Source organism: Lycium barbarum, chromosome 1, assembly GCF_019175385.1.
Source record: "Lycium barbarum isolate Lr01 chromosome 1, ASM1917538v2, whole genome shotgun sequence".
NCBI lineage: Eukaryota > Viridiplantae > Streptophyta > Magnoliopsida > Solanales > Solanaceae > Lycium > Lycium barbarum.
This window is the reverse complement of record NC_083337.1, coordinates 145,481,175-145,508,045: the sequence shown is the minus strand read 5'-3', so window position 1 is coordinate 145,508,045 and position 26,871 is coordinate 145,481,175. Positions and strand designations below refer to the sequence as shown.

Below are 26,871 nucleotides of genomic sequence, written 5' to 3'. Positions count from 1 at the left end.
AACCCTAACTTTAAAAGAAGAAAAAGTTGAGCGATTTTACCTGAGAGAAATGGAGAGAAGCAGTTCGTATGAGACTCGGCTTTTGAAGAGGTTGAAGACGGTTTCAAGAAGCACATTTAATAGTTGAGATCAGTTCGTGGGTTTGAAGTTGAAAGTTTGAAGGAGCAGTTGAGATCAGTTCCCGTTTTGAATGAAGTTCGTGTGGTTTGATATTGGACCGATGTTGAGTTTGAAATAAATGAGGGGTTGGATTAAATGATTTGGGGTCTTTTTTTTATTTTATAAAAGATTAACAAGTTTGGCAAAATACATTTTTAACCCCAATTTTCTTAATCCCAAATTTAATTAGGTTTTGACTTGATGTGGTTCCTACAAGTCACCTCTAGTAATTTCCAAACTTAAAGGTCACCTTTACTTAAATTTTCGAAGAAACTAAATGAGGAGGACTAGATCCACAAAGATTTTTCAAAGAACAGAGCAAAGGAAAACAGAGGCAAAAAAGTGAGTTGACCCCAGGGTCAATGCTTGTTTCCTTTTCATCTCACTAGTTTTCACATGCTTGTGCTGTCTTGGAGAAAACACCATAAATAGTCCCTTATCTATGGGAGTAGGTCTAAAATGGTCCCTTAACTATACACTTACTAGTTTTAGTCCTTTAACTATTCAAAAACTTATCAAATTTGTTCTCCGTCTATTTTTTATACAAACAACGTACAAATCCATAAACCTCTGTGAGATTAATGTTAAACCATTCCTCAAACCTGTCTCTCTCTCTCCCCCCTTCTTTTCCCTCAAGTTCATTCTTTAACCTCAATTTTTTTCCTCAAGTTCTCTATCGCTTTTCGTAACCGACGGATTGCATCAGTTAAAACTGACAGAAAACCGACGGAGTCCGTCGGTTTTGTAAAGAAAAAAAATTTAAAAAACCGACGGAATCCCGTCATTTTTTTTTTTTGAAAATTAAAGAATGAAATGTAGGAACTTGGAATAGAACCCGGGTATGTTTCTTGGCATTAAAGGGCTTTACCACCAGATCACTGATATTCTTTGTTCATATACTTACATTGATTTAATTTATACTGTTTTTTCGCTCTAAAAATCGACAGAGTTCGACGGTTTTTTTATACAAAGATTTTAAAAAACAAATGACGGACTCCATCGGTTTAGTTTAGAAAATAATATAAAAAATAATTATATTTTTTTGCACATTTTTGTGCAAAAAATAACCGACGTAGTCCATCGGTTTTTGCTAGTTTTTTAGTAGTGTTTGAGAAGAATGGTTACAGAAATTATGTGCCTGAGTTTGTCTTTTCGAATTTCAGAGACTCGAGAGCGACACCAGTGCCAGAATGTTTTTTTTTTTAACAAGAGGAACTTGAGGAAAAAGAAGCGGGGAGAGAGAGATTTGAGGAATGGTTTAACATTAATATGACGAAGGTTTATGAGTTTGTGCGCTTACATTTTACGCCCAACTCCGTAGTTAAAGGACTATTTATGGCCTTTTCTCTGCGGTCTTGATTCCAGATCTTCACATCTTCTTTCTCTATTCATTCTCTATGGCTTCCCAAAGCAAATCTGTCAAACAATGGAAATATGATACCTTCCTGAGTCATAGCATGGACCTCTCTTACGCCAATGTCTCTGTTCACCGTCTTTATCAACGTCTGGAAGAAGAGGAAATTAGTGTATTCCCAGATTATGATAGTGAAATTAAGAGAGGAAAAGAAGTCATGGAAGCCATTGAGGAGTCAAGAATTTCCATTATAATCATATCCGGCAATTATGAGGAAAGCCACAGGTGCTTGGTGGAACTGACCAAGATAATGGAATGTGTAAAGAGTAAGGGTCAGATTCCCATAACAGTCTTCTATGATGATAATGAATGGAATGGACCCAGGTTACTAAGTTGGTCGACTGAAATGTTTGCTGATCATGACACATTTGGAGGATTTTCTGTGGAGACGACGCAGATTTGGGTAGACTCTCTACGTAAAATATATAACATAACACGATACCAATTTCTTATGGGGATGGAGTCGGCACAATCACTTTCAGTGTTCATAAGGTAAAAATTGTTTACTAAACGCAACATATTGCTTGCATCTTTTATCATTGGATAAGTTAGCATCTCTATTTGTCACTAGGATGTCAAATGGGTGGGTTGAGTTGAATTTGAGCAGGTCAAAATGGACGGATTATTGACCGCCCAAAAGTTACTTGACAGAAATGGGTTTTCCTAGAATGGCTAAAAAGCGGGTCATAACCCAACCTGCTCAATTCTTCCTAAGTTTTAATTTCCTTGTGTTAAGTTTTTGTACCTAATAAAACTATTTCTTTCTTAATTATGGCTGTATATAACATATCAAAAATGTCTTTTTGAAAAGATTTCGGATGGGTCAACTTGAGTTGCATAATTCTCGTGGGTTGAAATGGGTTAGCTGAAATGGGCTGAGCTAATAAATGGGGCAGTCATTGGTCAGCCCAAACATGGGCGGATTGGGCGGGTCATATTTCATGGGCTGATTTTGCCAGCCCTACTATTCCCCCCTTCTTTGTTTTCCTCTTTTGGGGAATCTATCTTTGTTTATGGGTGTTGTTATGTTGTAAGACGGATGAATTGCTTATGACCTCTGGTTTTTGACCTTGGAGGTAGTTGAATTTTATCCTACTGGTTGTATTTCCAACAGATATGAAATTGATTAACCAGCTTAAATGTGCATTTGTCTTTCGTTGGGCCATATCACATGAACTTTCTAGTCAAGTAAGATTCATAATTGAGTTTCGAGCTCGAGTTTGAAAGAATTGTTTGATTGGAGATCAAGCTAACTATGGTGTGTATGAGGTTAGCTTGTGTAATTTTTAAGTTGCAGCTGAACAATCTATCCTCTGAAATTAAATCTTATGTGGCCTAAGTTTGATTTTTTTAGTGGGATCGACGGGGTTTGTTTGGTAATGGGATAAATAAGTGCGATAGAGAAGAAAACTATTCCAAGAAAGATACTACTTGACAAGATCTGTTGTCAACATGCAGGTATTAGTTGTATTGAAAATGTTAGAGAAGTTTCAATGTTGCATGTGCTGGAATGTGGTTTGCTTTTAGCTTCCTCATCATTTATTATGTTTCAATTTTTTCTTCTTCTTATTATAAGACTCTTTTTTGACATAGGGAGGAGGACAAATGTATCCAAGAAATTGTTGACAAAATTTTGGAGATTCGAGGCATTACCAAATACCCAGTGGGAATCGAATCTCGTGTAAAGGAAATAAAATCGTTGTTGAAAGTTGAATGTGGTGGTGTTTCTTTTATTGGGATATGGGGGATGAGTGGTGTAGGTAAGGCAACTGCTGCAAGAGCAATATTTGACGAGATATCTTGTCAATTTGAAGGGTCTTGTTTTCTTGCAAATGTTAGGGAAGTTTCAAAGAAGCATGGACTGAGCGATTTGAGACAAAAGTTTCTTTCACAAATCTTGGAGCAAGAATTTGTGGATGTGGCAAGTGACAGAGCCTATTGGCCAAACGGAATTCTTCGTCTCAAGAAGGTTATAATTGTTCTTGATGACGTGGATAACACCCATCAGTTGGAATGTTTAGTTGGGAAACGCGATTGGTTTGGTGATGGCAGTCGGATCATCACAACAACTAGAAACACTGATTTACTGGAAGCATAATGAGTTATATTGTGTACCTCGACTGGCTAGACACGAGGCTCTTGAACTTTTTAGTTGGCTTACCTTTCAACAACTGGCTCCTGTTAAGGAGTTTGAAGAGCTCTCGAATTGTGTAGTAGATTGTGCTGAAGGCTTCCCCTTAACTCTGGAGGTCGTGGGGTCTTGTCTCTATAGACAAGGCATGGACGAGCTGAGAAGTAAATTACATAGACTTGAAGATTTTGGAAATAGAAAAATTGTTAAGCTACTTAGTTTAAGTCTAGATGTATTGGGTGACGAGTACAGAAATATCTTTATGGATATTGCATGCTTCTTTAGAGGAAGAGCGAAACGTGATGTGATAAGATTAATGGATAGATTGGGTTTTGACTCAAGGATAGGAATAAATGTCCTTACTAAAAGATCACTTTTATACGTGTCAAATGGAATGATTGAGAGGCGTGATTCAATAGCACAAATGGGTCAACAAATGGCATGTGATGATGAGCAGGACAAGCCATGGAATTGCAATAGTAGCCTTTGGCATGAAAAATATATGAAGGCTGATTTTTCTGCAAGTCAGGTATGTATGTCCTCTAATGGTTAAAAATTCGGGAGATTTTCCATTTTCTCTTGGACATTGCTTTCACAAAAAAGTAGACATCGAATTCTACAATATACTTTGGTGCTAGTGTCACAGCCCAAAATCCATCAGTGATACGTGACCGACATCCGACACTCTACCCATGAGCTAACCAAATCCATATGAAATGCCCCAACCAAATGAACTAAAGTAAATGCGAAAGGCATTTGAAAACCATAAACATTTTGTAACCCATGCATGAAACATGTAACCTTGGCTTATTCGCCCCATTTCATATCAATCAAGAAATTTACATCTCAATAAATATTTTTCGTCCATGCAATGCGGATAACCATTAGTACAACCCGACTCGACAATCTACGAAGCCTCTAAAGCATGGAGTAAAAGACCACTCGGGACAAGCACCTAAGTACAAGGGAACACCTATCACGACTCACCTATATAATTCGGGAAAGTGAGTCATCCTAGCATGCTCATCACGTGCCACACCTCATCATGAAATATGTAAAGTAGGGGCCCACAAAAGGCTGAGTGCACACCATTATAGTAATCATTAAGTAATTATTATCAACTCTCTCTAACTTATGTTGGGACAGAACTTTATGGAACATTCAATGCATTTGACACTTGATATAAAACCTTAAAGATTTATATCAAATCATAGTTTCAACATTTGAAATAAAAAGTCAAGTGAAACTTCATTGCAATAAACATTAGCTTGTAAGCTTCCAACAATAAATGCAGAAGTGTATACTCAAACATGATTTAAACAAGATCTAATCCATTTCAAATGAAAAAATATTTAAATAACTTTTGGCTCAGTAGGTCTAAAACGTATTCAAATCCCTTTTATACATTACACTGAGATCTTTTGAAAACGCATGGATAAATTGGGGCGAGGCCTTCTTTGGCAAGACAATAAACTATTGGTTAATTTGCACGACCAGTTCTTTATCCTAATGTATACCAATTTTTCGCCTATTGGATAGATCACATTATTCTATATGGAATAATAAGGACAAAAACGTAAGGACACAAAAATATTTAGTGGAAACCACCCCGCTCACAAAGGGTGAAAAAACCACGACCTACACCTCTGTGGGAATTTTTTCGAACACCACTACAATGGTGAGCATTTGCAAATTCAAGTTACAGACTCTGTAACCTAGAAGCTAAACTCTAATTTCAATCTCACTAATCTCCCTAGACTAATGAGCCCACTTCAAGTTATCCCAACTTGAAGTTGAATTTGAATAACGTTATACCTATGAATATTGCTTCTCTGAAAGCTAATAAAGGTACAACTTGATAAACACTCCTAATACAAGATTCTAGACTCAAGAACTGTAATCATAAACTCTATGAAACAAATTCTTCAATCTTCTTCGTTGTATCAGGTCTCACATCTATAATCAGAACTCTCTCAATTATTGCATTGACATGGTTTGCTCAATATTCTGATTTTCTCTCCCTTCTTCATAGCAGGACTTGGATATATATAGTATTAGGTTTGCATAGGTTGAACTCAATCCCTACATGGTAAGGCCCATAATGAGAGTTATTCTTGCTTTCACGCGACTTCGATGCCCTTGTAGAAGTCTGAAGTATCTTGAAAATTATGGCAAGAAACCCTGCAACTTGTTTGCCAAGTCTTTACGATAAATCACAAATCGTACTCGCAGTAGGACTCTGAGTTGGAACATGTTCTTGGACCTGGTTCAAGCACCTGTCTCATTCATCTCTGAATCGTCTCAGTGTCTGAGATGGAAAATGTCCATAGACCTGTTTCAATCACCCTGGTCTTGCATTTTCTGGTTCATTCACTTCGCCTTGCAGTTGGTTCATTCACTTTGTCTTCATTTGTCTCTTGGATAGAACATGTTTACAGACCTGGTTCATCCGCATTGTTAAGTCCAATACTTTTATCTCAGCATTTGTCTCTAAACCTGGTTTACTTGCCTTGTTCATTTACTTTGTCAATCATCAAAACACACGCATGCTTATGCCAACAAATTTCCCCTTTTTGATGATGACAAACCCATGTTTTTAAGCATTTGTGTAACCTGTTCCAGACATCTCAAAGCCTAGAAAATGAACACCAACAACTAAGATTGAACCAGGTTAGCATATATGGGTTATAAGCATTACACAACACTACCCCCTTTTGACATCATTAGAAAATTATTCCAGATAAGTTATGCATTAATTTGAACTTGCAATATAAAACTCATGGCCAGTGGGGCTATCACTTATACACACAATAGAAACATTAGCTCAATTTATATCTTCTTGAATATTTTGAAGCACAAAAAGATAACAAAGAAATATAGGAGAGCAAAACAGTTTCCATTATCATTGAAAGAGAACACAAACACAGAGGCAACCCGCAAGGGTGGTTCAGTTGGTTGAGCATGGGGCTTTCATAATGGAGGTCTCAGGTTCGAAACCATTTGCCTACGACTGCAGGGGATTTGCCATCTGGGTCAAGCTCGTCCCACGGGGCTTGCCTAGTGCGGTTTATCTCTCTCGTGTGGTTTGCGAGCTATTGTAAAGGAGCTGGGTTTATCTTGTGCGCACCCGAAAGTTAACTGCTGCGGGTTCTCATGTCATAAAAAAAAACACCAACATAGAGGTATCAAACAAACATATAGACCAAAAGAAACCAAGACCTGTAATTTTAGAAAAGGGTCAGGGATTGAACAGAAGGGATAACTGAGGGAAACTAGGAGGATGGTTTGGAGGTTGAGAAGGAGTCTTTAGTAAAAGCAGCGACTATATCCTGAATATCTTAGTGTTTTCTGCCTTCTCCTTATCTAGTGTAATCTGCAGACTCAAAATCTGAGCATTTAGAACTTCTTGCTCACATTTATACTTGATCTGCAACATATGTCATAGTGATGCTTATTCTTCAATGCTGCAATCTCAGCCTCTTTGGCTGCAAGTTGATCCCTTAAGATTTGCAGCTCCTCATCAGCATCCCCAACAGGAAGTTCCAAAGTTCTAAAGACATCCTTCGCCATCTAATACTGCCAGACTTTAATGGGAACTTTGAAATAGTCTAAGATTTAAGCCAACCAGAACCCATAGGCCAACCCACAACCTTTATTCTCCCGCGGAGAGATCCTATACATGTGTTGAATCATGAGACTGGAAAGATTTATTTGGACTCTAGTGTCGAGAAGATCCATGAGTGCCATGTCCAAGAAGACTACCTCAGCCCTCCCTTCCTTCCTAGGCACAACCATACGATGAACTACTTCAAAATATAGTTGGTAAAGCTTGGGCATCTCTCTTTTTAGTACCCTCTTATGGTGCTTGGCTGGTGGGTTGTTTGAGAAATTTCTTGTCATGTCCACAACACTTGCCATTCCTTGGAGTGATGACCATTCATTCTCTGCATACTTTGCCTAACCCACAGAGGGCACATGCAGAAAATTTCACCCTACTTCTGAACATTTAACGCAATTTCAACTCCCAGTACAGTGCTAGTGAGTTGCTCTCCATTAAAAGTAGCACTAGTATAGAATTCAATGACTTGTTGTTTGCATATCTTTCTCTTTTCATCTGTCGGAAGAAACAGGTTACTCCATCCTTAGCGCTCAATCCTTTCTAACAATACATCCATCTCAGGTCCCCCATGACTAGTGACTACTGTACCTCTCAGTACTGACTACCTTTTGATCATCAAGATTGTCCGCTTGGTTGGATCTTTTAATTCCTCTGAGTCGAAGTAGTTTTTCATGTCTTTGAAGTCTCGGTCCTTTGACTCGGAAGATTCATCCTTTTCACTCTCAGTTGGCTGATTCACCAGCTTGAACTGATATTTTTGCTTAGATGAAACAGGTTATCTAACATGTTTCTTTGTCGCAGTTGGTCTTGACCTTGGAGTGACCAGAGTCTTACCCTTTCTTTTCCTTTCCCTCTCAGTATTCTCTCTCTCCTCTGCTGATTCAGTCAAAGATACTGAAGCAGACTTAGTAGCCCTTGTTCTTAGAGCAATGCTTCTTTTGCTTGCCAACATTGCCTTTTTTTTATCTTTCTCAGCCTTCCTCTTTTGTCCCTTCGTATGTGGGGTTCTGAGTACTGTTGAAGAACCTTCCTCAGCTATTTCATTATTGGGCTTTAGAACTGGACCACCAGATGCCTTTCTAAGCCTAGACACCTTTTTCATCACAAAGTCAGTAATGAGCACATCATCGTCGTCATTATTACCTTTATCAGCAGCTGCCTTTCCTGGATAGGTTGCAGGCCCGGCTCTATGGGTAAGCAAATAAGGCATTTGCCTTAGGCCCCAATTTTGGGGGGCCCCAAATTTTACCCCAAATAAATTATGTGTTAACTTCTCCTTAAAGAGATTACTCATTTATGATTAAAAAAAGTACAATATTTTTAGAAATTTTATATTATTTTATTCTCTTTAACATTTTTCGAATAGAAGAAATAAAAAAAACGCTGTTTTGCCATCTTACATTCTTTCCGCAAGCACTCACATTATTTTATTCTATTTAACTCTTTGCATACTCTCTTTCACTCATAGTATTATTTTATTCTCTTCAACTCTTTTTGTACTCTCTTTCTTCAAATCTCTGATAAGTTAGAGTAATACTTTGTCATAAATAAGAGCCAATAGTCGAAAAATATTGAGCAAAGTGTATTGCAATTTTTTTTTCTTTTTTAAAGGTTGTCAAGCATTGTAGCAAGCATATGATCAAAGTGGGTATATCAAGTTATCAACTTCTTGAATTAGATTCTATCGTTCTAATCCTATTATTTTTATCTAAAATTTGTCAACTTAACGCTTAGAGAATTATGTTAACAATTCCTTTAATGATTTCCTTAGTGGAAGGATGTGATTTAACGTTGGATTTCATAATATCTTGCCTAAAATTAACAATTGAAAAAAATCAAAGAAATCGATTATAACAATTATTAAGTAATAATTTTGCAGCTAAAAAAAGTTAGCAAAAATAAATTTCAAATAAAGTATGTATGAAGTTTGTTTAGGGTTTAGGCCTCTAATTAAGGCCTCGCCTTAGGCCTCCAATTATGTTGAGCCGCCGCTGATAGGTTGAGCAGCATGTTCTATTGGAATATACTTTTATACTGTTAGACCAAGTTCAACAACTTGTTCTATGGGCACATGGGTGTCAGTTGTTGGTGAATCTCCCTGAGCATCAATAGAGGGTTCAAGATTTTGATCTGATTCAGTTGCCTTTGCATCACTCTCACCCAAACTTTCCAGTAACCCAGCCACTACTTCTTCTACAGATTTTGTAGTTTCCACCGGTTCATCTACCACCTCTGTCTTGTCACCAACACCAGCGAAACTTACTCTAGCTTCTGCATCATGTACCCCAGCAGGTGAATCTGCTTCAGTTGCGGGTTTTCCCCCTCACTGTGTGCTCCACCAATCTTTTCCTCTACTTTGTCTTTTTCAACCACTAATTCCTCAATAGATCTTACTACATGAGCTAGCCCTGTCTCCTCTATTACTGCAACCTTTTTAACAATAATTTAATATATCTGTTCGAGAGGACCTAGATCGTATATTCCTTTTAACTCTGACATTTTGCAAATCAGGCTTCGAGTCTCTTCTCCCTGTACTTCAAGTAGATCACTAGTGTTTCAAGAACATTGGAATGGTCAGAGAAGGATACTAGAGATGGGTCGAATTGGGAGTCATCAGAGCGAATTGGTCCATCTATGTGACATGTTTTTGCTTTGGTTCTCCTAGGATTTTGGATTTGTGGGTTAGAGGTTGAAACTGTACTTGCGGGTATTTCTTTGTTGATAATTAAGGCATAATTGGGTTCGAAATTATAAATGGTGGTGGTAATAGGGTTGAAACTTGAAAGTGGTTGAAGAAGTGGTTTGGGGCTTTTGAGGAGTAGCGGAGGTTGTTGCTTGTTGTTCCATTGGAGAATAGAATGAGGGTGTGGATTTTACAGTAGAGACAATATGATGATGCGAGACTTTTGAGGATGGAAGGTAAAACAAGAAGCAGTTTTCAATGGTAGGGAAAAAAACGGGTGATTGGATGTTAATAGGTTGCTTGTTTCAAGGTATTTTAGAACATGTATGACTTGATGCTTGCATGGTTTCAAAAGAGAGTCGTCATTGTGAAGGGCTCTTTTGGAATAATGACAGTTGTACACTTTCTTCCTGTGTACTTTTAAATTCAGACTTGAAGACAGGATAAAAGATGCAATTTTTTTCATGATTTCCATATTTATTTAAAACACAAGGATGGTGTACATACCTTTCTTTGATAAGCCTTTCAGCAATCTCAACATGCAGCCCAATTTCCGTGACATTCAATATTCATTAGATCTTATGAGATAAATATCTATCATGGGAAATACATGTAGCATTACCTAAATAGGATAATCTTCCCTGTATCTACCATCAAACCAGTCTGATAGCCATATAATCGCTCTATTAAATGAACTACCATATCCGTTCTCTCCACTTCAATCTCCCTTTCAATCTCTTCTTTTACCATTACGCAAAATTTTAAAATAGTGTCATCAGCTCAACTCTCTTGTAATGGTGTTAGTGTCCGAGCTACCCTTTTTCTCAGGTGAGCAGATATGTATGTTATCCATTGACAGTGGTTTAGTCCAATAGTATTGAGTATACAATTGAGACACATCAATATTTAAGGATCCATTGAATTTGACATTTTGAGTTAGGGACTAAATATAAACTTTTTTTTTTTCAAAAAAAAAAAAAGAGGGGGCAACTAATAAGAAAAGTGAATGTAAAAGAGACAGAGAAGAAGTGGGGGAAAATGATACAAAATTTTTATACACTACTTTCTTTAAATGTTCCTGGAGATTTTCCATTTCTTATACATCTCATTCTTTTCCCTCCTGGACTGTTAATCCCAAAGAATTCACCTCTTTTTTTTTTTTGGCAGATCACCAGAACTCCAACACAACTCATGGCTTCCAAATATGAATCCTTCGGAAAATGGAAATATGATGCTTTCTTGAGTTTTAGTGGGGAAGATACCCGCAATAACTTTGTCGCTCATCTTTACAAATGTTTAGAAGACAGAAGAATCAAGACATTCAAGGACGATGAGAAACTTCAAAGAGGAAAATTCATTTCGTCAGAGCTCTCGGAAACCATTGAGGAGTCAAGAACTTCCATTATCATCTTCTCTGAGAACTATGCTTCATCCAAATGGTGCTAGGAGGAGCTCGCGAAGATCATGGAGTGTGTAAACAAGAAGGGTCAGGAAGCCATCCCAGTCTTCTATAAGGTTGAGCCATCAGATGTACGCATGCAGAGAAATAGCTTTGCTAAAGCACTGGCCAAGCACGAGGCATATCTCAAGGGTACTGATTTGGAGAAGTTGCAGAGATGGAAGGATGCTCTACGTGATGCAGCCAATATAGGAGGATGGGATGTTCGCAAAATTGCCAATGGGTGAGTAGTAGCTCCATAGAATCCTTGAGTCTGATTCAATTTTCACGCGACCTGTTCATCTTTTTTCAATTATGCTGTTTGAACTGTCAATTCCTGGATTTTACCTTTTTAAATAAAATAAACTAACTTTTCAAGAATATGATGAAAGATTAATGGATCCGTTAATTTCTGATTAGTAAAAACATAAAAAATCAATTCCATATACTCTTGACTTTTTTCCTTGATAATTAAAACTCTGATTTTAATGACAGTACTTCAAGATCTTTTATCTAATTTAAAATAAAAAATATTAAATTACCTCATGTGGGTAGAATTCAGCTGGATGTATTATTAAAGTTTCTGGACTACAACACACTTTAACAAACTTTAGGTGAACCCCCACACAGGTTGGGGTGGGTTGGAATGTAAGGTAAGAGAAAAGGTGACACAGGGAGCACCATTTTTGCTAGATAACTTTTTGATGAGATCTCTTGTGAACTTGAAGGTCTTGTTTCCTTTGACATGTTATATAGTTATAAAGAAGCATTGGGCGTAGTATAGGCACCACTTTTGGCTTCTTTAGAATTTATTATGTTTCACTACCCCTTATTGTGCTTTTACTTGGCAGGAATGAAGCAAAATGTATTGACCAGATTATAAACGATAATTTTCCAAATATGCACTGCACAATTTCAGCTACCGAAAAGCATTTAGTGGGAATCGAAGCTCGAATTGGTGGAGTGGAGTCGTTGTTGGGAGTTGGATCAGGTGGTGTTCGTTTTCTCCGAATATGGGGCATGGGTGGCGTGGGGAAGACAACTATTGCTAGAAAACTTTATGACAAGATTTCTCATCAGTTTCAGAGGTCTTGTTTTCTTGAAAAAGTTCGAGATGAATCAAAGATGAATGGGCTGAAGCACTTGCAGAGAACACTCCTTTCAAGAATCTCAAATTGTAAATCAGTTGAAATACAAGGTGTTTTTGAAGGAGCGAGCAGGATTAAAGATAATCTTTGTCTCGGGAATGTCTTAATTGTTTTTGATGACGTGGATGATCAGCACCAATTGGAGAATTTAGTTGGAATGCCTGACTGGTATGCTGATGGTAGTAGAATCATTATAACAACTAGAGACAGTGATTTACTTCGTGAAAACAGCCAATTATATCATGTCTCTGAATTGTCTAAGCAGGAGGCTCTTGAACTTTTTAGTTTGCATGCCTTTCAGAAACCATCGCCGGATATAGAGTTTCTCAATCTCTCCAAGTCCGTAGTAGATTATGCTAAAGGCTTACCCTTAGCTCTTAAGGTCCTGGGAAGTTTTCTCTACAAACGAGGCGTAACTGAGAGGAGAAGTACTTTAGATAGACTCAAAGACACTGGGAACAAAGATGTTATTGAGCAGCTCTGCCTGAGTCTAGATGGATTGACCCCCAAAGACAAGAATATATTTCCTGATATTGCTTGTTTCTTTAGAGGAAAAAGGGAAGATTATGTGATAGAAATACTAAAAAGTTTTGGTTTGAATCCAGAGATAGGAATAGCTGTCCTTGCTAAAAGATCACTTTTATATATTTCAGAAGGAAGGATTGAGATGCATGATTTGATAGAACAAATGGGTCAACAAGTGGCACATGATGGTGAACAGGACATGCCATGGAATCACACTAGACTATGGCATGAAAAAGATATAAAAGCTGTTTTTTCTACAAATCAGGTACATATATCCTCTAATGGTAGAGAATATGGAGATTTTTCCATTTTCTGTTTGCGTTGTTTGGATTTCACAAAAAGTAGACATCCTGTTATAACATATTTTCTTAGTTCTTTCCAGTGTTTAGGCGCAAATATACCCTTGTAACTTTGCATATGCACTTTCGGACTGCTTTGCAGCATACATGTCTCACATAGTCATCTACGTGAACAGGTTAATCACATATTCAGTTTTCATAGACTTACTCAGCACCTTTGGAATATGTAAATTGGAGTAGCTTACTCAGTATACATTTACGAGAGTTCTAGTTTTAATTATGATTACCTGCAGAATCTTGTGCTCCTATTATTTCTTATATTGCTTCTTATATGTTAGCTCGGTTTCTTCATTTTAGCTGAAGTGCAGATCATCGATTTATCTTTTGTCCTCTCAAAAAAATTATTTTATTCTAAGTTTACTTTCTAATCAAATGTTTTAATGTTTTTGTAAGTTCTCTTCTCCTAAAAATAATTTGACTGATGGCATAGGGTACTATTTGAGAAGAACATTTTTCTTGTAAAAGAGTTTCTAGCGAAGTTTACTCCTTCTTACAGAAGAGTTTATGAGGAAATACATGTTGGAACTTGATATCTGAATTTCAAGTATTAGAAAGTACTCTATTTTAGATAGTAATGATGGAAACTATTGTTTGGTACGTTACAATTTTAGCTTTGCTTTCTTTGTAGGTTTAATTGAAGACGTCACAAAATCAATTCTTAAATGCTACACTGTATGGTAGGAACTTGTTGCATGAGAATGTAATACAGATTTAATCAATTCATGATTTTTTTTATTGAACTTCTAATTGGAAGGCAGATATAAATATTATACCATTAATTTTATTATTTTCCTAGCCCCATTATGCTCTATTAAGTACAACCAAAGAAATAAAAATAAAAATAAAGATATAGAGTAAGATTTGTATGTTAAAGGAGAATAGGGTCTGAGCTTGGATGTGAATTCTGGTTTAGTCGAGTTACTTTATTTTAATCTTTCTTTCAGAGGGCAGAGTCAGTTAGAGGTATAGCGGTCCCAACTGCCTTAGACCGACATATATGCAAGTTTAGCAAAGCTTTCAGAAACATGCCTTGTCTTAGGTTACTCATGGTCAAAGGGGAGGAAGTCCGACGTCATGATCCTATTGCTGAACCTATTAAGCATCTGCCCAGTAGCTTGATATGGCTTGATTGGAGATACTACACTTTTGAATCTCTTCCAGCAAATTTTGAACCAGAGAACCTTGTTGCGCTCAAAATGACTTTTAGTTCTCTTGTTCAACTTTGTAAGGAGCCAAAGGTATTTGTTGATCTATCTCAATAACAGAGTTCTAGGTCTTGAAAACAGAGTTATCTTTTAATGAAATAAGAAAAAAATTAATACTGACGTTTCTATTCTTTTGCTTTTCATAAGCAGGAATTTGACAAGTTGACAATCCTCAATTTAAGTTTTTCTGAGAGTTTACTCAGAACGCCCAATTTTTCAGATATCCCTCAGCTGCGGAGAGTTGTCCTGAAAGGTTGTGTAAGCTTGGTAGAGGTTCATCCATGCATAGGGAATCTTAAAAACCTTATTTTTCTGGACATGGAAAACTGCAAAAATCTTGAGGTGTTATCAAGTAGTAATCAGATGGAATCTCTTGAAAGCTTTAACCTTTCTGGTTGTGAGAAACTAGAAACATTTCCAGAAATTAGGGGAAAAATGGACTTGCTATCAGAGCTCCTTTTAGGCCGTACCGCAATAGGGGAGCTGCCCTCATCAATAGGACGGCTAAATGGGGTCAGCTTGCTTGATTTGCGTTCATGTAAGAACCTTGTAACACTCCCAACCAGTGTTTCTGAGATGAGAAAGCTAAGAATATTGAATCTTAGGGGCTGCTCAAAACTTGAAATCTTTCCAGAGAGCCTAGTTGATCTACAACAGCTGGAGGAGCTCTATGCTGGCAACACAGCCATTCGTCAACTACCAGATTCTATTCGAAACTTCAGCAAACTTGAAGTCCTGTCACTAAGAAGAGGAAGTAAGTGCCAATTCTCTGGGAGTTTGATACTCCCATCTTCATTTGGTGATTTGCACAGGTTGAGAAGCTTAGATCTCAGTGGTTGTTGTCTATCTGGTGATGAAGTTAATGCTCTTATACTCTTGCCCTATTTATTGGAATTAAACCTGAGTAGAAATAAGTTTACTTCTTTACCTGACGGCATCAGTCGGCTTTGTCGACTTCAATATCTCAACATAACATGCTGTCAGAAACTGAAGGGACTTCCCAAACTTCCTTCAAGTATAGAGGAATTATATGCAGATGATTTTCTGGCCAAACAAAGTACTAAAGAGCTACAGATGTATCTGAGATTGAATTTGGTCTCCTTCACCAGTTATAGATTTGATCAACCATCTTATAAAGAAAAGAGCAGTGAAAGCTCAGTTTTGGATGAGATCTTCTGTTTGTTTCTCTCAAACAATATGGATGATGTGCTCATCCCTTCCCTTAACTCTGATCACCGTGTAAGTTGCTCTATTGTCTTTCCTGGAGCTGCAATTCCCACGTGGTTTAAACATCAAAGTACTAAGCAAACGATCTCGTTTGAACTGCCCAATGATTGGTACAATGATGAGTTTGAGGGCTTTGCTATATGCTGTGTGACTCTTATGGGAGCAGGTTTCTTTGATCCTGATTCGGGGATATCAGGGAAGTATGACTATACATTCATCAAAGCCAAATTGATACACAATAATACAGTGCTAGAGAAAGAATGTAAAGTGGGCACGGTATCCAGAACTTATGGCTGGTGTGTTTGCTTTACCTGCATACCATTGTATTCTTCGCTGCAGGCATCTGGCGCAACAGACGTTAAGAATCTTAATCAGTATTGCCTATTTGAGGCATCTATCCCGGGGCGCATTGTGAGACAATGGGGAGTTCAGTTGATCTACAAGGGTAATAGACAATTTTATCGCAGCAGTCTACAGAGGTGGAATGGAATTCAATCAAACTTTGCTGCATTATGAAGCCTGTCAGTAAGTAGCTTCGTGTTGGATCATGACGGGAACTACTAAGGAATACTATCGGAGGCTGTTATTATCCATGTAAAATATCATTGGGATTATTGTACAATGAGGGACAGAAAGATACGATAGGAAAACAACTTTTTGAAGAAGGATAATGCGAATAACGTAGCTTTTTGTTTTTCCATCTGACATGGAATTAATATTTAAGTAAGAAAATCCATTACACATCAAAATCATCCCTCCCAACAGTCAGTGGCGGAGCCAGGATTTTCAGTAAGGAGGTTCAAAATATAAAAAAGTAAACATATGAAGAAGCTAAACATGGTTCAACGTCTACTATATATACATTAAAAATAATTTTAATAATGTATAAAGTGTTTTTTTTTCTGCCGAAGGGGTTCGCAACCCCCTCGGCCCTATGTGGCTCCGGCCCTTGCCAACAGTTATGCTTAAATACCTAAACTTAATGCAAAAGTTTCGGGAAGCACACCTTTATTTTTCACTGGCTGAGAGTGAAAATATTGGTGTGTTTGGTTCTGAGTTCATACCAGATTCATGCCTATCTACACTGATAATTCAAAAATCAATCCCAATCTCTGAGTTAACAATGATAAGTATGGATGGATTTTGCTATGGAGTTAAAAGAGAGACACAACATTCTTATCTTATAGAGGGGCTGCACAAGTATGGAGGAAATTATTTTTCAGAATGTTTTTCAATGTTCTCATGTTTGATTGGTTTAGATTTTTGGAAAACATTTTCTATAGGAGTGATACAACACCCACAGTAACAATGAAGAGTTCAAAAATGGAGTTGTTCACCATTAATTTTAATATACTTGTGGACCCTGGAAGTGAGTCAATATCACTATCATATACAATGGGGTGCCACAAAACAAACTTAGTCTAGATAATTGTTTTGCAAAGTACAATCATTTTGGAGATTTATTTTTGGTATATGTAGCAAAGGAGTAGTGTTTTCCACTGCAATCAAAATATCAACATTAAGTCTCCAACCCTTGACATGAGAGTCAAAGTCTTTGGTATCTTGGAAGCAATATATTATACACACAGTACACCTAAGGAAAAATTAGAATCGAGATAAAGACTTATTAATCCACATACCTATAAATAACTAGCCAAAATCTGCATCCTCCTCATCCCAACACCTTGAAGGACTCTATTGAAATTCTCATCATCTATCAATACCCAGACATTTCATTAATGGCTTCCAATTCCATAATCATTGTGTTCCCAGCATTCGGCTTCATTTTGTTATGCATGGCTTTGCTTGCACTATGCTGCTACTTAAAGAAGAAGAAGAAGAGCAAGAGAGTATTGGTTGAAGAAACAGAAGTTAAGCACATCGATGAGAATATGAGAGTTAAGGAAAACATTGCTAAAGGCCCCAATAGTCGACCGGAGAGCTTTGGATATACTACACTTTTGAATCTCTTCCAGCAAATTTTGAACCAGAGAACCTTGTTGCGCTCAAAATGACTTTTAATTCTTTTGTTCAACTTTGTAAGGAGCCAAAGGTATTTGTTGATCTATCTCAATAGCAGAGTTCTAGGTCTTGAAAAATGAGTTATCTTTTAATGAAATAAGAAAAAAATTAATACTGACTTTTCTATTCTTTTGCTTTTCATAAGCAGGAATTTGACAAGTTGACGATCCTCAATTTAAGTTTTTCTGAGAGTTTACTCAGAACACCCAATTTATCAGATATCCCACATCTGCGGAGAGTTGTCATATAGATTGTAACACTCATATTCTGAAATCAAATACAATGATTGTTGCGATATTTTTCGGTCTCGATTATTATTTTCTCGACTCGAATTTTATTGTCTAGAAATCTCACAAATTAGATATGCCAAATATGGATCCACAAAAATACAAAGATGGAATCTCCATTTTTATGGGTACTTCAAGTCTCGTCTTTGAGTTTCGGCAAGTCTGCGCTCCGACAAACCTTGAAGTAGGGTGCATTTGTAGGCATCAAAATTTTGTAGGACTTTACAAGATGAGTCCAATCCATCTTCAAATTCTAAGGTTTGTTGGGATTTCTTGAAGACTACTTACTCTATCCTAAACCTTAGCTCGCTTCTATATATAAAGACACGTTTTCCCTTGGAAAGAGATTAAGCCAGATCTCAAATATCCCATAAACTCATGGGTATTCAAAAAGAGGTCAATATGTGGCTGGATATTTCTTGACAACTAAATACTTCAAGAAGATCCACAATATCGTTTCATGCAGATCAAATACATCCCAAGAAAGTCCACACATATCCATATCCAAATCCAAATCATCCTACGTTCGAGAAATATGCTACTAACGGCTCCTGAATTACGGAGAAAAAAATTGGAGAGAAGAATCAAGGGATGAACAGATTTGTACTCACAATATTGATATATTAAATCACTCTTTTTATTTATTTTGTGATTGTAGTTTATTTTCTTTATGCAAAAATTTGTTGCAAACAAGTATATTTCAGATGTAGGAGGAAAAAAATGTGGAAATGAATTGAGAGAGGGAAATGTAATTTTATGTTTCTTATTTTTTATTTTTATTTTGGTTTATTTTATTATTTCTTACTTTGGATGAAAATGTATTTTTTAAAATTTGAAGGATAGTTTGGAAGCTTTGGAATAGTTATTGTTTTATTTTTTATTTTTTTAAATTCTTGAACGAAAATGTATTTTTTAAAATTTAAGGTTTGTTTTGACGCTCAACTAACTTGTCTCCACTTAATTAGCACTAATCATAAAATAGTTGCTGACTTTCTGCCACCTAATAATTAAATCTTGGAATCCAAATACTTAAAAAAAAACAAAAAAACAAAAACTAGCTTTGTGCCTTGTCACCATGCTTGCCCGAGAGACTTTAATTTCTTTAATAAAGTAAACTAGACTTTAATTCCCTGTACTTTGACAATGGTATATGGTAGCAATAGCCTTGAAGAAAGGAAAGAACTATGGGACGGGTTACTTAGATTGGGAGCAACTATAACGACACCATGGTGCATATGTGGGGACTTTAAGTCCCCTTTATCAAGTGAAGATAGAACTGGTGGTAATCCAGTAGGTGATGCTGAGACTAGAGACTTTCAGAATGTGGTAAATACACTGGTGTTAGTGGACATGAAGGCAACAGGAAGAATACTCACATGGACAAGTGGGCATGTCTGGAGCAAAATAGATAGGGCTTTATGCAATGCTGAATGGGTAGCACAATATGGGGCCATAACTGCACAATTCCAGGAGAATCATTTTTCTGACCATTCACCAATCCACATTGATATATCAAGAGCTAGCAACCTTAACAGGAAACCATTTCGGTTTCTTAACATCCTAGCTGAGGAGGAACAATTCTTGCACATTGTGGAGTATACTTGGCAGCAACAAGTCCAAGGTACTGCTATGTATAGATTATGGTGCAAGTTGAATTACTGCAAGGAACCACTGAAAAAGCTAAAAACTGGTAGATTGGGAAGCATTGATGGTAGAATTGAGGAATTCAGAGAGAAGCTTGAAACAATCCAAACCCATATTACAACATCACCAACCCCAGAACTGATGGCACAAGAGAAGATAGCTATGGGTGAATTCACAAAATGGATGAATATCCAGGAAAAAGTATTAAGGCAAAAATCTGAAGCTCATTGGATAAAGGAAGGGGATGGCAATAATATGTATTTTTTCAACTGTATGAAGGATAGAGCAAGCTCAAATTCCATCTCACTCCTCAAAGACTCAACATGAAATATACTACAGAGGCATACAGAGATTGAAACTGAAATTCTCAAGTTCTATAAGGATTTACTAGGTTCTGCTGCAACCAGGATCCCGGATGTGAACCTAAATATCCTAAGACAAGGGCCTACACTGAACATACAACAACAACAGGATATGTGCACCAACATTACAAGAGAAGAGATAAAACAAGCTCTGTTTGGCATTGAGGACAATAAAGCCCCAGGTATTGATGGATTCAGTGCACTATTTTTCAAGAAAGCATGGCATATTGTGCAGCATGATGTCTATGAAGCATTTTTGGAATTTTTTCATCAGAACAAACTACTTAGAGCTGCTAACAATACATTAGTTACACTGGTTCTTAAAAAATCCTATCCTGAGACAATGAAAGATTATAGACCCATAGCTTGTTGTTCTATAATATATAAAATCATTTCCAAAGTTATCTCTGAAAGAATAAAAGGGTCATTGATGGTATTGTGGGACACTTCCAATCTGCATTCATCCCAGGGAGGCTAATTTCAGATAATATCATACTGAGCCATGAACTTGTCAAGGGGTATACTAGAAAGCAGTTGTCTCCTAGATGCATGATAAAAGTGGACTTAAAGAAAGCCTATGATTCGGTGGAGTGACACTTCATTGAACAGATGCTTAAGGGTTTGGGATTCCCAAGGAAAATGGTACTCTGGATCATGAACTGTATCCAAACTGTCAGTTACACATTTATGGTGAATGGGGAAATGACTAATACAATGAAAGCAAAAAAGGGATTAAGACAGGGAGATCCCATGTCACCACACATTTTTGTATTACTGATGGAGTATTTAAATAGGTGTTTGAATGGCTTACACAGAGACCCTGACTTTAACTACCATCCTAGGTGCCAGAAGCTAGGAATTACACATCTTTGCTTTGCAGATGACTTGCTTTTGTTTGCCAGAGGAGACCTGCAATCTGTGATGTTACTGAAGGATAAGTTTTCTTTATTTACTGAAGCTTCTGGATTGAAAGCAAATTTGAACAAAAGTGAAGTGTATTTTGGAGGAGTGGATATATCAACTAAACAAGCTATTCTGGAGACACTGGGTATGAGGAAGGAGAGCTTCCATTCAAATACTTGGGATTTCCCCTTTCAACGAAGAGATTAACTATCCAACAATGCAAACCATTGGTTGACAAGATTACTACAAAAATCACAAGCTGGATGGCCAAATACCTCTCCTATGCTGGGAGGCTTCAATTGATCAAGATTGTAGTATTTGGGGTTCAGGCCTACTGGTCTCAATTGTTTCTAATGCCTAAGAAAGTGATAAAACTGATTGAATCAGTCTGTAGAAGTTATTTATGGTCTGGGGAGGCTACTGTTACAAAGAAGGCTTTGGTGGCTTGGGATAAAATTTGTTTGCCCAAGAAAGCAGGTGGATTAAACATTCTAAATCTCAGAATATGGAATCAAGTAGCTATATGCAAACTACTTTGGGCATTGAGTAAAAAAAAAGGATAAACTGTGGATAACATGGATCCATACTTATTACATCAAGTAGCAAGATATATTTACAATGCAGATTCCTAAACAGGCAGCTTGGATGATAAGGAAGATTATGCAAATGAGGAAATACTGGCCAGTTTTGGGGGACACTAATATCCTGATCATTAAGGGAAAATTTCACCTTGCTACTGCTTATACTAGAATGAGGGGTGAAGTAGTGGATGTTGCTTGGAATAGGTTACTCTACCAGAACTTTGTTGAGCCAAAGCAGAATTTTACACTTTGGCGAATCTTTATGGAAAACTGAGGACTAAGGACAAACTGATAAACTGGGGAATGACAGTGAGTGTAGACTGTGTGTTATGCAATAACATGCCAGAGACAAGGAACCATCTGTTCTTTGAATGCAGGTTCACAAATGAGATTTGGCACAGTCTACTAACTTGGCAGAACTGGGATAGACAAATACAAGAGTGGAAGCTAGAATGGCAATGGGTCAAACAAAAGTTATGAGGGAAGCATCCAGGGAAAGCACTCCTAAAAGCTAGCTTGGCCACTGCTATGTATGGGATATGGATTGAAAGGAATAGAAGAATTTTTCAACAGAAGGAAACCACCAAAGAGCACATGCTGCATCAGATGAAGCTGCACCTATGTATTAGATCTAGAGACAATATGAACTTGTTTAGTTATATCAGCTCCTTAAGAGCTTAGGCAGCACTAGTAGTACAGGTTAGGATATGTTGGCTAAGAGGCATAGAGGTTTGAACACTGAGAGGGGTTTCAGATTTGGTTTAGTCCACCCCTGTTTTGTAAATATACAATTTGGTGATTAATAAAATTTCCTTTAATTGAAAAAAAAAAAAAAAACTTGTCTTCACTTAATTAACACTAGTCCTAAAATAGTTGTTGACTTTCGGCTACCTAATAATTAAATCTTGGGATCCAAATACTAAAAAAGAAAACTAGCTTTGTGCCTTGTCATTAATTTCTTTAATAAAGTGAACTGGCCTGTTGCCATTTGCCAGTGTATCACAAAAGAATATTCAAAGAATAGAGATAAGGAAAACAGAGGCAAAAAAGTGAGTTGACCCCAGGGTCAATGCTTTTCCTTTTCATCTCACCAGTTTTCACATGCTTGTGCGGTCTTGATTCCATATCTTCACATCTTCTTTCTCTATTCATTCTCTATGGCTTCCCAAAGCAAATCAGTCAAACAATGGAAATATGATACCTTCCTGAATCATAGCAAGGACCTCTCTTACGACCATGGCTTTGTTCACCGTCTTATCAACGTCTGGAAGAAGCGGGAATTAGTGTATTCCCAAATTATGATAGTGAAATTAAGAGAGGAAACGAAGTCATGGAAGCCATTGAGGAGTCAAGAACTGCCATTATAATCATATGCGACAAGTATGAGGAAAGCCACAGGTGCTTGGTGGAACTGACCAAGATAATGGAATGTGTAAAGAGTAAGGGTCAGATTCCCATAACAGTCTTCTATGATGATAATCAATGGAATGAACCCAGGTTACTAAGTTGGCCGACTGAAATGTTTGCTGATCATGACACATTTGAAGGCTTTGCTGTGGAGACGGCGCAGAGTTGGGTAGACTCTCTACGTAAAATATATAACATACCACGATCCCAATTGCGTGTGGAGACGGCGCAGAGTTCGGTGGATTCTTGACGTAAAATCATAGCACTATACAAATTGCGTATACAAAAATCACGTCGCCGGTTCACAAGGTATAAATTGTTTACTTAACATAACATATTGCTTGCATCTTTTATCATTGGATAAGTTAGCATCTTTATTTGGCACTAGGGTGTCAAATGGGCGGGTTGGGTTGAATTTGAGCGGGTCAAAATGGAAGGATTATTGACCGCCCAAAAGTTACTTGACTGAAATGGGTTTGGCTGAAATGGCTAAAAAGCGGGTCATAACCCAACTTGCTCAATTCTTACTAAGTTTTAATTTCTTTGTTTGTTCTTTGTATTAAGTTTTTAGTACCTAATAAAACTATTTTCTTTCTTTATTATGGGTATATAACATATCAAAAATGTCTTATTAAAAATATTTTGAAAAGATTTCGCATGGGTCAATTTGGGCTGCATACTTCTCGTGGGTTGAAATGGGTTGGCTGAAATGGGCTGAGCTAATAAATAGGGCGGTCATTGATCAGCCCAAACTTGGGCTGATTGGGCGGGTCATATTTTATGGGCTGATTTTGCCACCCGTACTATTTCCCCCTTTTTTGTTTTCCTCTTTTGGGGAATCTATCTTTGTTCATGGGTGTTATTATGTTGTAAGACGGAGGAATTGCTTATGAGCTCGGGTTTTTGACCTTGGAGGTAGTTGAATTTTGATCTACTGGTTGTATTTCCAGCAGATATGAAATTGATTAACCAGCTTAAATGTGCATTTGTCTTTGGTTGGACCATATCACATGAACTTTCTAGTCAAGCAAGATTCATAATTGAGTTTCAAGCTCGAGTTTTGAAAGAATTGTTTGATTGGAGATCAAGCTAACTATGGTGTGTATGAGCTTAGCTTGTGTAATTTTTATGCTGCAGCTGAACAACCTATCCTCTGAAATTAAATCTTATGTGGCCTAAGTTTGATTTTTTTAGTGGGATCGACCGGGGCTTGTTTGGTAATGGGGTGAATAAGTGCGATAGAGAAGAAAACTACTCCAAGAAAGATACTACTTGACAAGATCTGTAGTCAGTATGCAGGTGTTAGTTGTATTGAAAATGTTTGAGAAGTTTCAATGTTGCATGTGCTGGAATGTGGTTTGCTTTTAGCTTCCTCATCATTTATTATGTTTCAATTTTTTCCCCCTTATTATAAGATTCTTTTTTGACATAGGGAGGAGAAGGAGGACAAAAGGATCCAAGAAATTGTTGATAAAATTTTAGAGATTCGAGGCATTACCAAATACCCAGTGGGAATCGAATCTCGTGTAAAGGAAATAAAATCGTTGTTGAAAGTTGAATGTGGCGGTGTTTCTTTTATTGGGGTATGGGTGATGAGTGGAATAGGTAAGACAACGGTTGCAAGAGCAATTTTTGACGAGATCTCTTGTCAATTTGAAGGGTCTTGTTTTCTTGCAAATGTTAGGGAAGTTTCAGAGAAGTATGGACTGAGCCATTTGAGTCAGAAACTTCTTTCACAAGTCTCGAAGCAAGAATTTGTGGATGTGGCAAGTGAAAGAACCTATTGGCTAAGCGGAATTCTTCGTCACAAGAAGGTTGTAATTGTTCTTGATGACGTGGATAACACCCATCAGTTGGAATATTTAGCTGGGAAACGCGATTGATTTGGTGGTGGCAGTCGGATCATCACAACAACTAGAAACACTGATTTATTGTGCAAGCATGATGAGTTATATTGTGTACCTCTACTGGCTAGACACGAGGCTCTAGAACTTTTTAGTTGGCATACCTTTCAATAACGGGCTCCTGTTAAGGAGTTTGAAGAGCTCTCGAATTGTGTAGTAGATTATGCTAAAGGCTTACCATTAACTCTGGAGGTCGTGGGTTCTTGTCTCTACAAACAAGGCATGGATGAGCTGAGAAGTAAATTACATAGACTCGAAGATTTCGGAAATAGAAAAATTGTTAAGCTACTTAGTTTAAGTCTAGATGTATTGGGTGACATTTACAAAAATATCTTTATGCATATTGCATGCTTCTTTAGAGGAAGAGCGAAACGTGATGTGAAAAGATTAATAGATATATTGGGCTTTGAATCAAGGATAAAAATACGTGTCCTTACTAAAAGATCACTTTTATACGTGTCAAATGGAATGATTGAGATGCATGATTCAATAGCACAAATGGGTCAACAAGTGGCATGTGATGATGAGCAGGACAAGCCATGGAACTGCAATAGTAGCCTATGGCATGAAAAATATATGAAGACTGATTTTTCTACAAGTCAGGTATGTACGTCTTCTAATGGTTAAAAATGCGGGAGATTTTCCATTTTCTCTTGGACATTGCTTTCACAAAAAAGTAGACATCGAATTCTACAACACACTTTGGTGCTAGTGTCACAACCCAAAATCCATCAGTGATACGTGACCGACATCCGACACTCTACCCATGAGCGAACCAAATCCATATGATATGCCCCAATCATATGAACTAAAGTAAATGCGAAAGGCATTTGAAAACCATAAACATTTTGTAACCCATGCATGAAACATGTAACCTTGGCTTATTCGCCCCATTTCATATCAATCAAGAAATTTACATCTCAATAAATATTTTTCATCCATGCAATGCGGATAACCATTAGTACAACCCGACTCGACAATCTACGAAGCCTCTAAAGCATGGAGTAAAAGACCACTCGGGACAAGCACCTAAGTACAAGGGAACACCTATCACGACTCACCTATATAATTCGGGAAAGTGAGTCATCCTAGCATGCTCATCACGTGCCACACCTCATCATGAAATATGTAAAGTAGGGGCCCACAAAAGGCTGAGTGCACACCATTATAGTAATCATTAAGTAATTATTATCAACTCTCTCTAACTTATGTTGGGACAGAACTTTATGGAACATTCAATGCATTTGACACTTGATATAAAACCTTAAAGATTTATATCAAATCATAGTTTCAACATTTGAAATAAAAAGTCAAGTGAAACTTCATTGCAATAAACATTAGCTTGTAAGCTTCCAACAATAAATGCAGAAGTGTATACTCAAACATGATTTAAACAAGATCTAATCCATTTCAAATGAAAAAATATTTAAATAACTTTTGGCTCAGTAGGTCTAAAACGTATTCAAATCCCTTTTATACATTACACTGAGATCTTTTGAAAACGCATGGATAAATTGGGGCGAGGCCTTCTTTGGCAAGACAATAAACTATTGGTTAATTTGCACGACCAGTTCTTTATCCTAATGTATACCAATTTTTCGCCTATAGGACAGAACACATTATTCTATCTATTCTAAGCTAGCGTAAACGGAATAATAAGAACAGAAAAGTAAGGACACAACAATATTTGCGTGGAAACCACCCGCTCACAAAGGGTGAAAAAACCACAACCTACATCTATGTAGGATTTTTCCGAACACCACTACAACGGTGAGCATTTGCAAATTCAAGTTACAGACTCTGTAACCTAGAAACTAAACTCTAATTCCTATCCGACTAATCTCCCTAAACTA

The 26,871-nt window shown here is 37.2% G+C and overlaps 2 protein-coding genes and 1 pseudogene across 2 annotated transcripts; all 3 read left to right on the top strand.

Annotated features, from left to right (window-relative positions):
- The first annotated feature begins 1,457 nt into the window (after positions 1–1,457).
- Positions 1,458–16,605, top strand: LOC132641873 (disease resistance protein Roq1-like; annotated as a pseudogene).
- A 1,744-nt stretch (positions 16,606–18,349) lies between these two features.
- On the top strand, positions 18,350–25,872 carry LOC132641863 (uncharacterized). Its single transcript, XM_060358956.1, has 2 exons — positions 18,350–23,423; positions 24,547–25,872. Exon 1 carries the CDS (start codon positions 19,361–19,363, stop codon positions 20,186–20,188), a length of 828 nt encoding a protein of 275 aa, XP_060214939.1. The 5' UTR covers positions 18,350–19,360; the 3' UTR covers positions 20,189–23,423; positions 24,547–25,872.
- On the top strand, positions 23,038–24,997 carry LOC132615675 (TMV resistance protein N-like). Its single transcript, XM_060330287.1, has 2 exons — positions 23,038–23,204; positions 24,547–24,997. The coding sequence occupies exons 1-2, from the start codon at positions 23,038–23,040 to the stop codon at positions 24,995–24,997; spliced, it is 618 nt and encodes a 205-aa protein (XP_060186270.1).
- Positions 25,873–26,871: the final 999 nt, after the last annotated feature.

Bases quoted from the DNA above. Each gene is read 5' to 3' on its own strand.
- LOC132641863 (XM_060358956.1), top strand. From the start codon at position 19,361: ATGGTATATGGTAGCAATAGCCTTGAAGAAAGGAAAGAACTATGGGAC.
- LOC132615675 (XM_060330287.1), top strand. From the start codon at position 23,038: ATGGAAGCCATTGAGGAGTCAAGAACTGCCATTATAATCATATGCGAC. The intron at 23,205-24,546 runs GTTACTAAGTTG...TTTTTGACATAG, and splicing joins AATCAATGGAATGAACCCAG to GGAGGAGAAGGAGGACAAAA.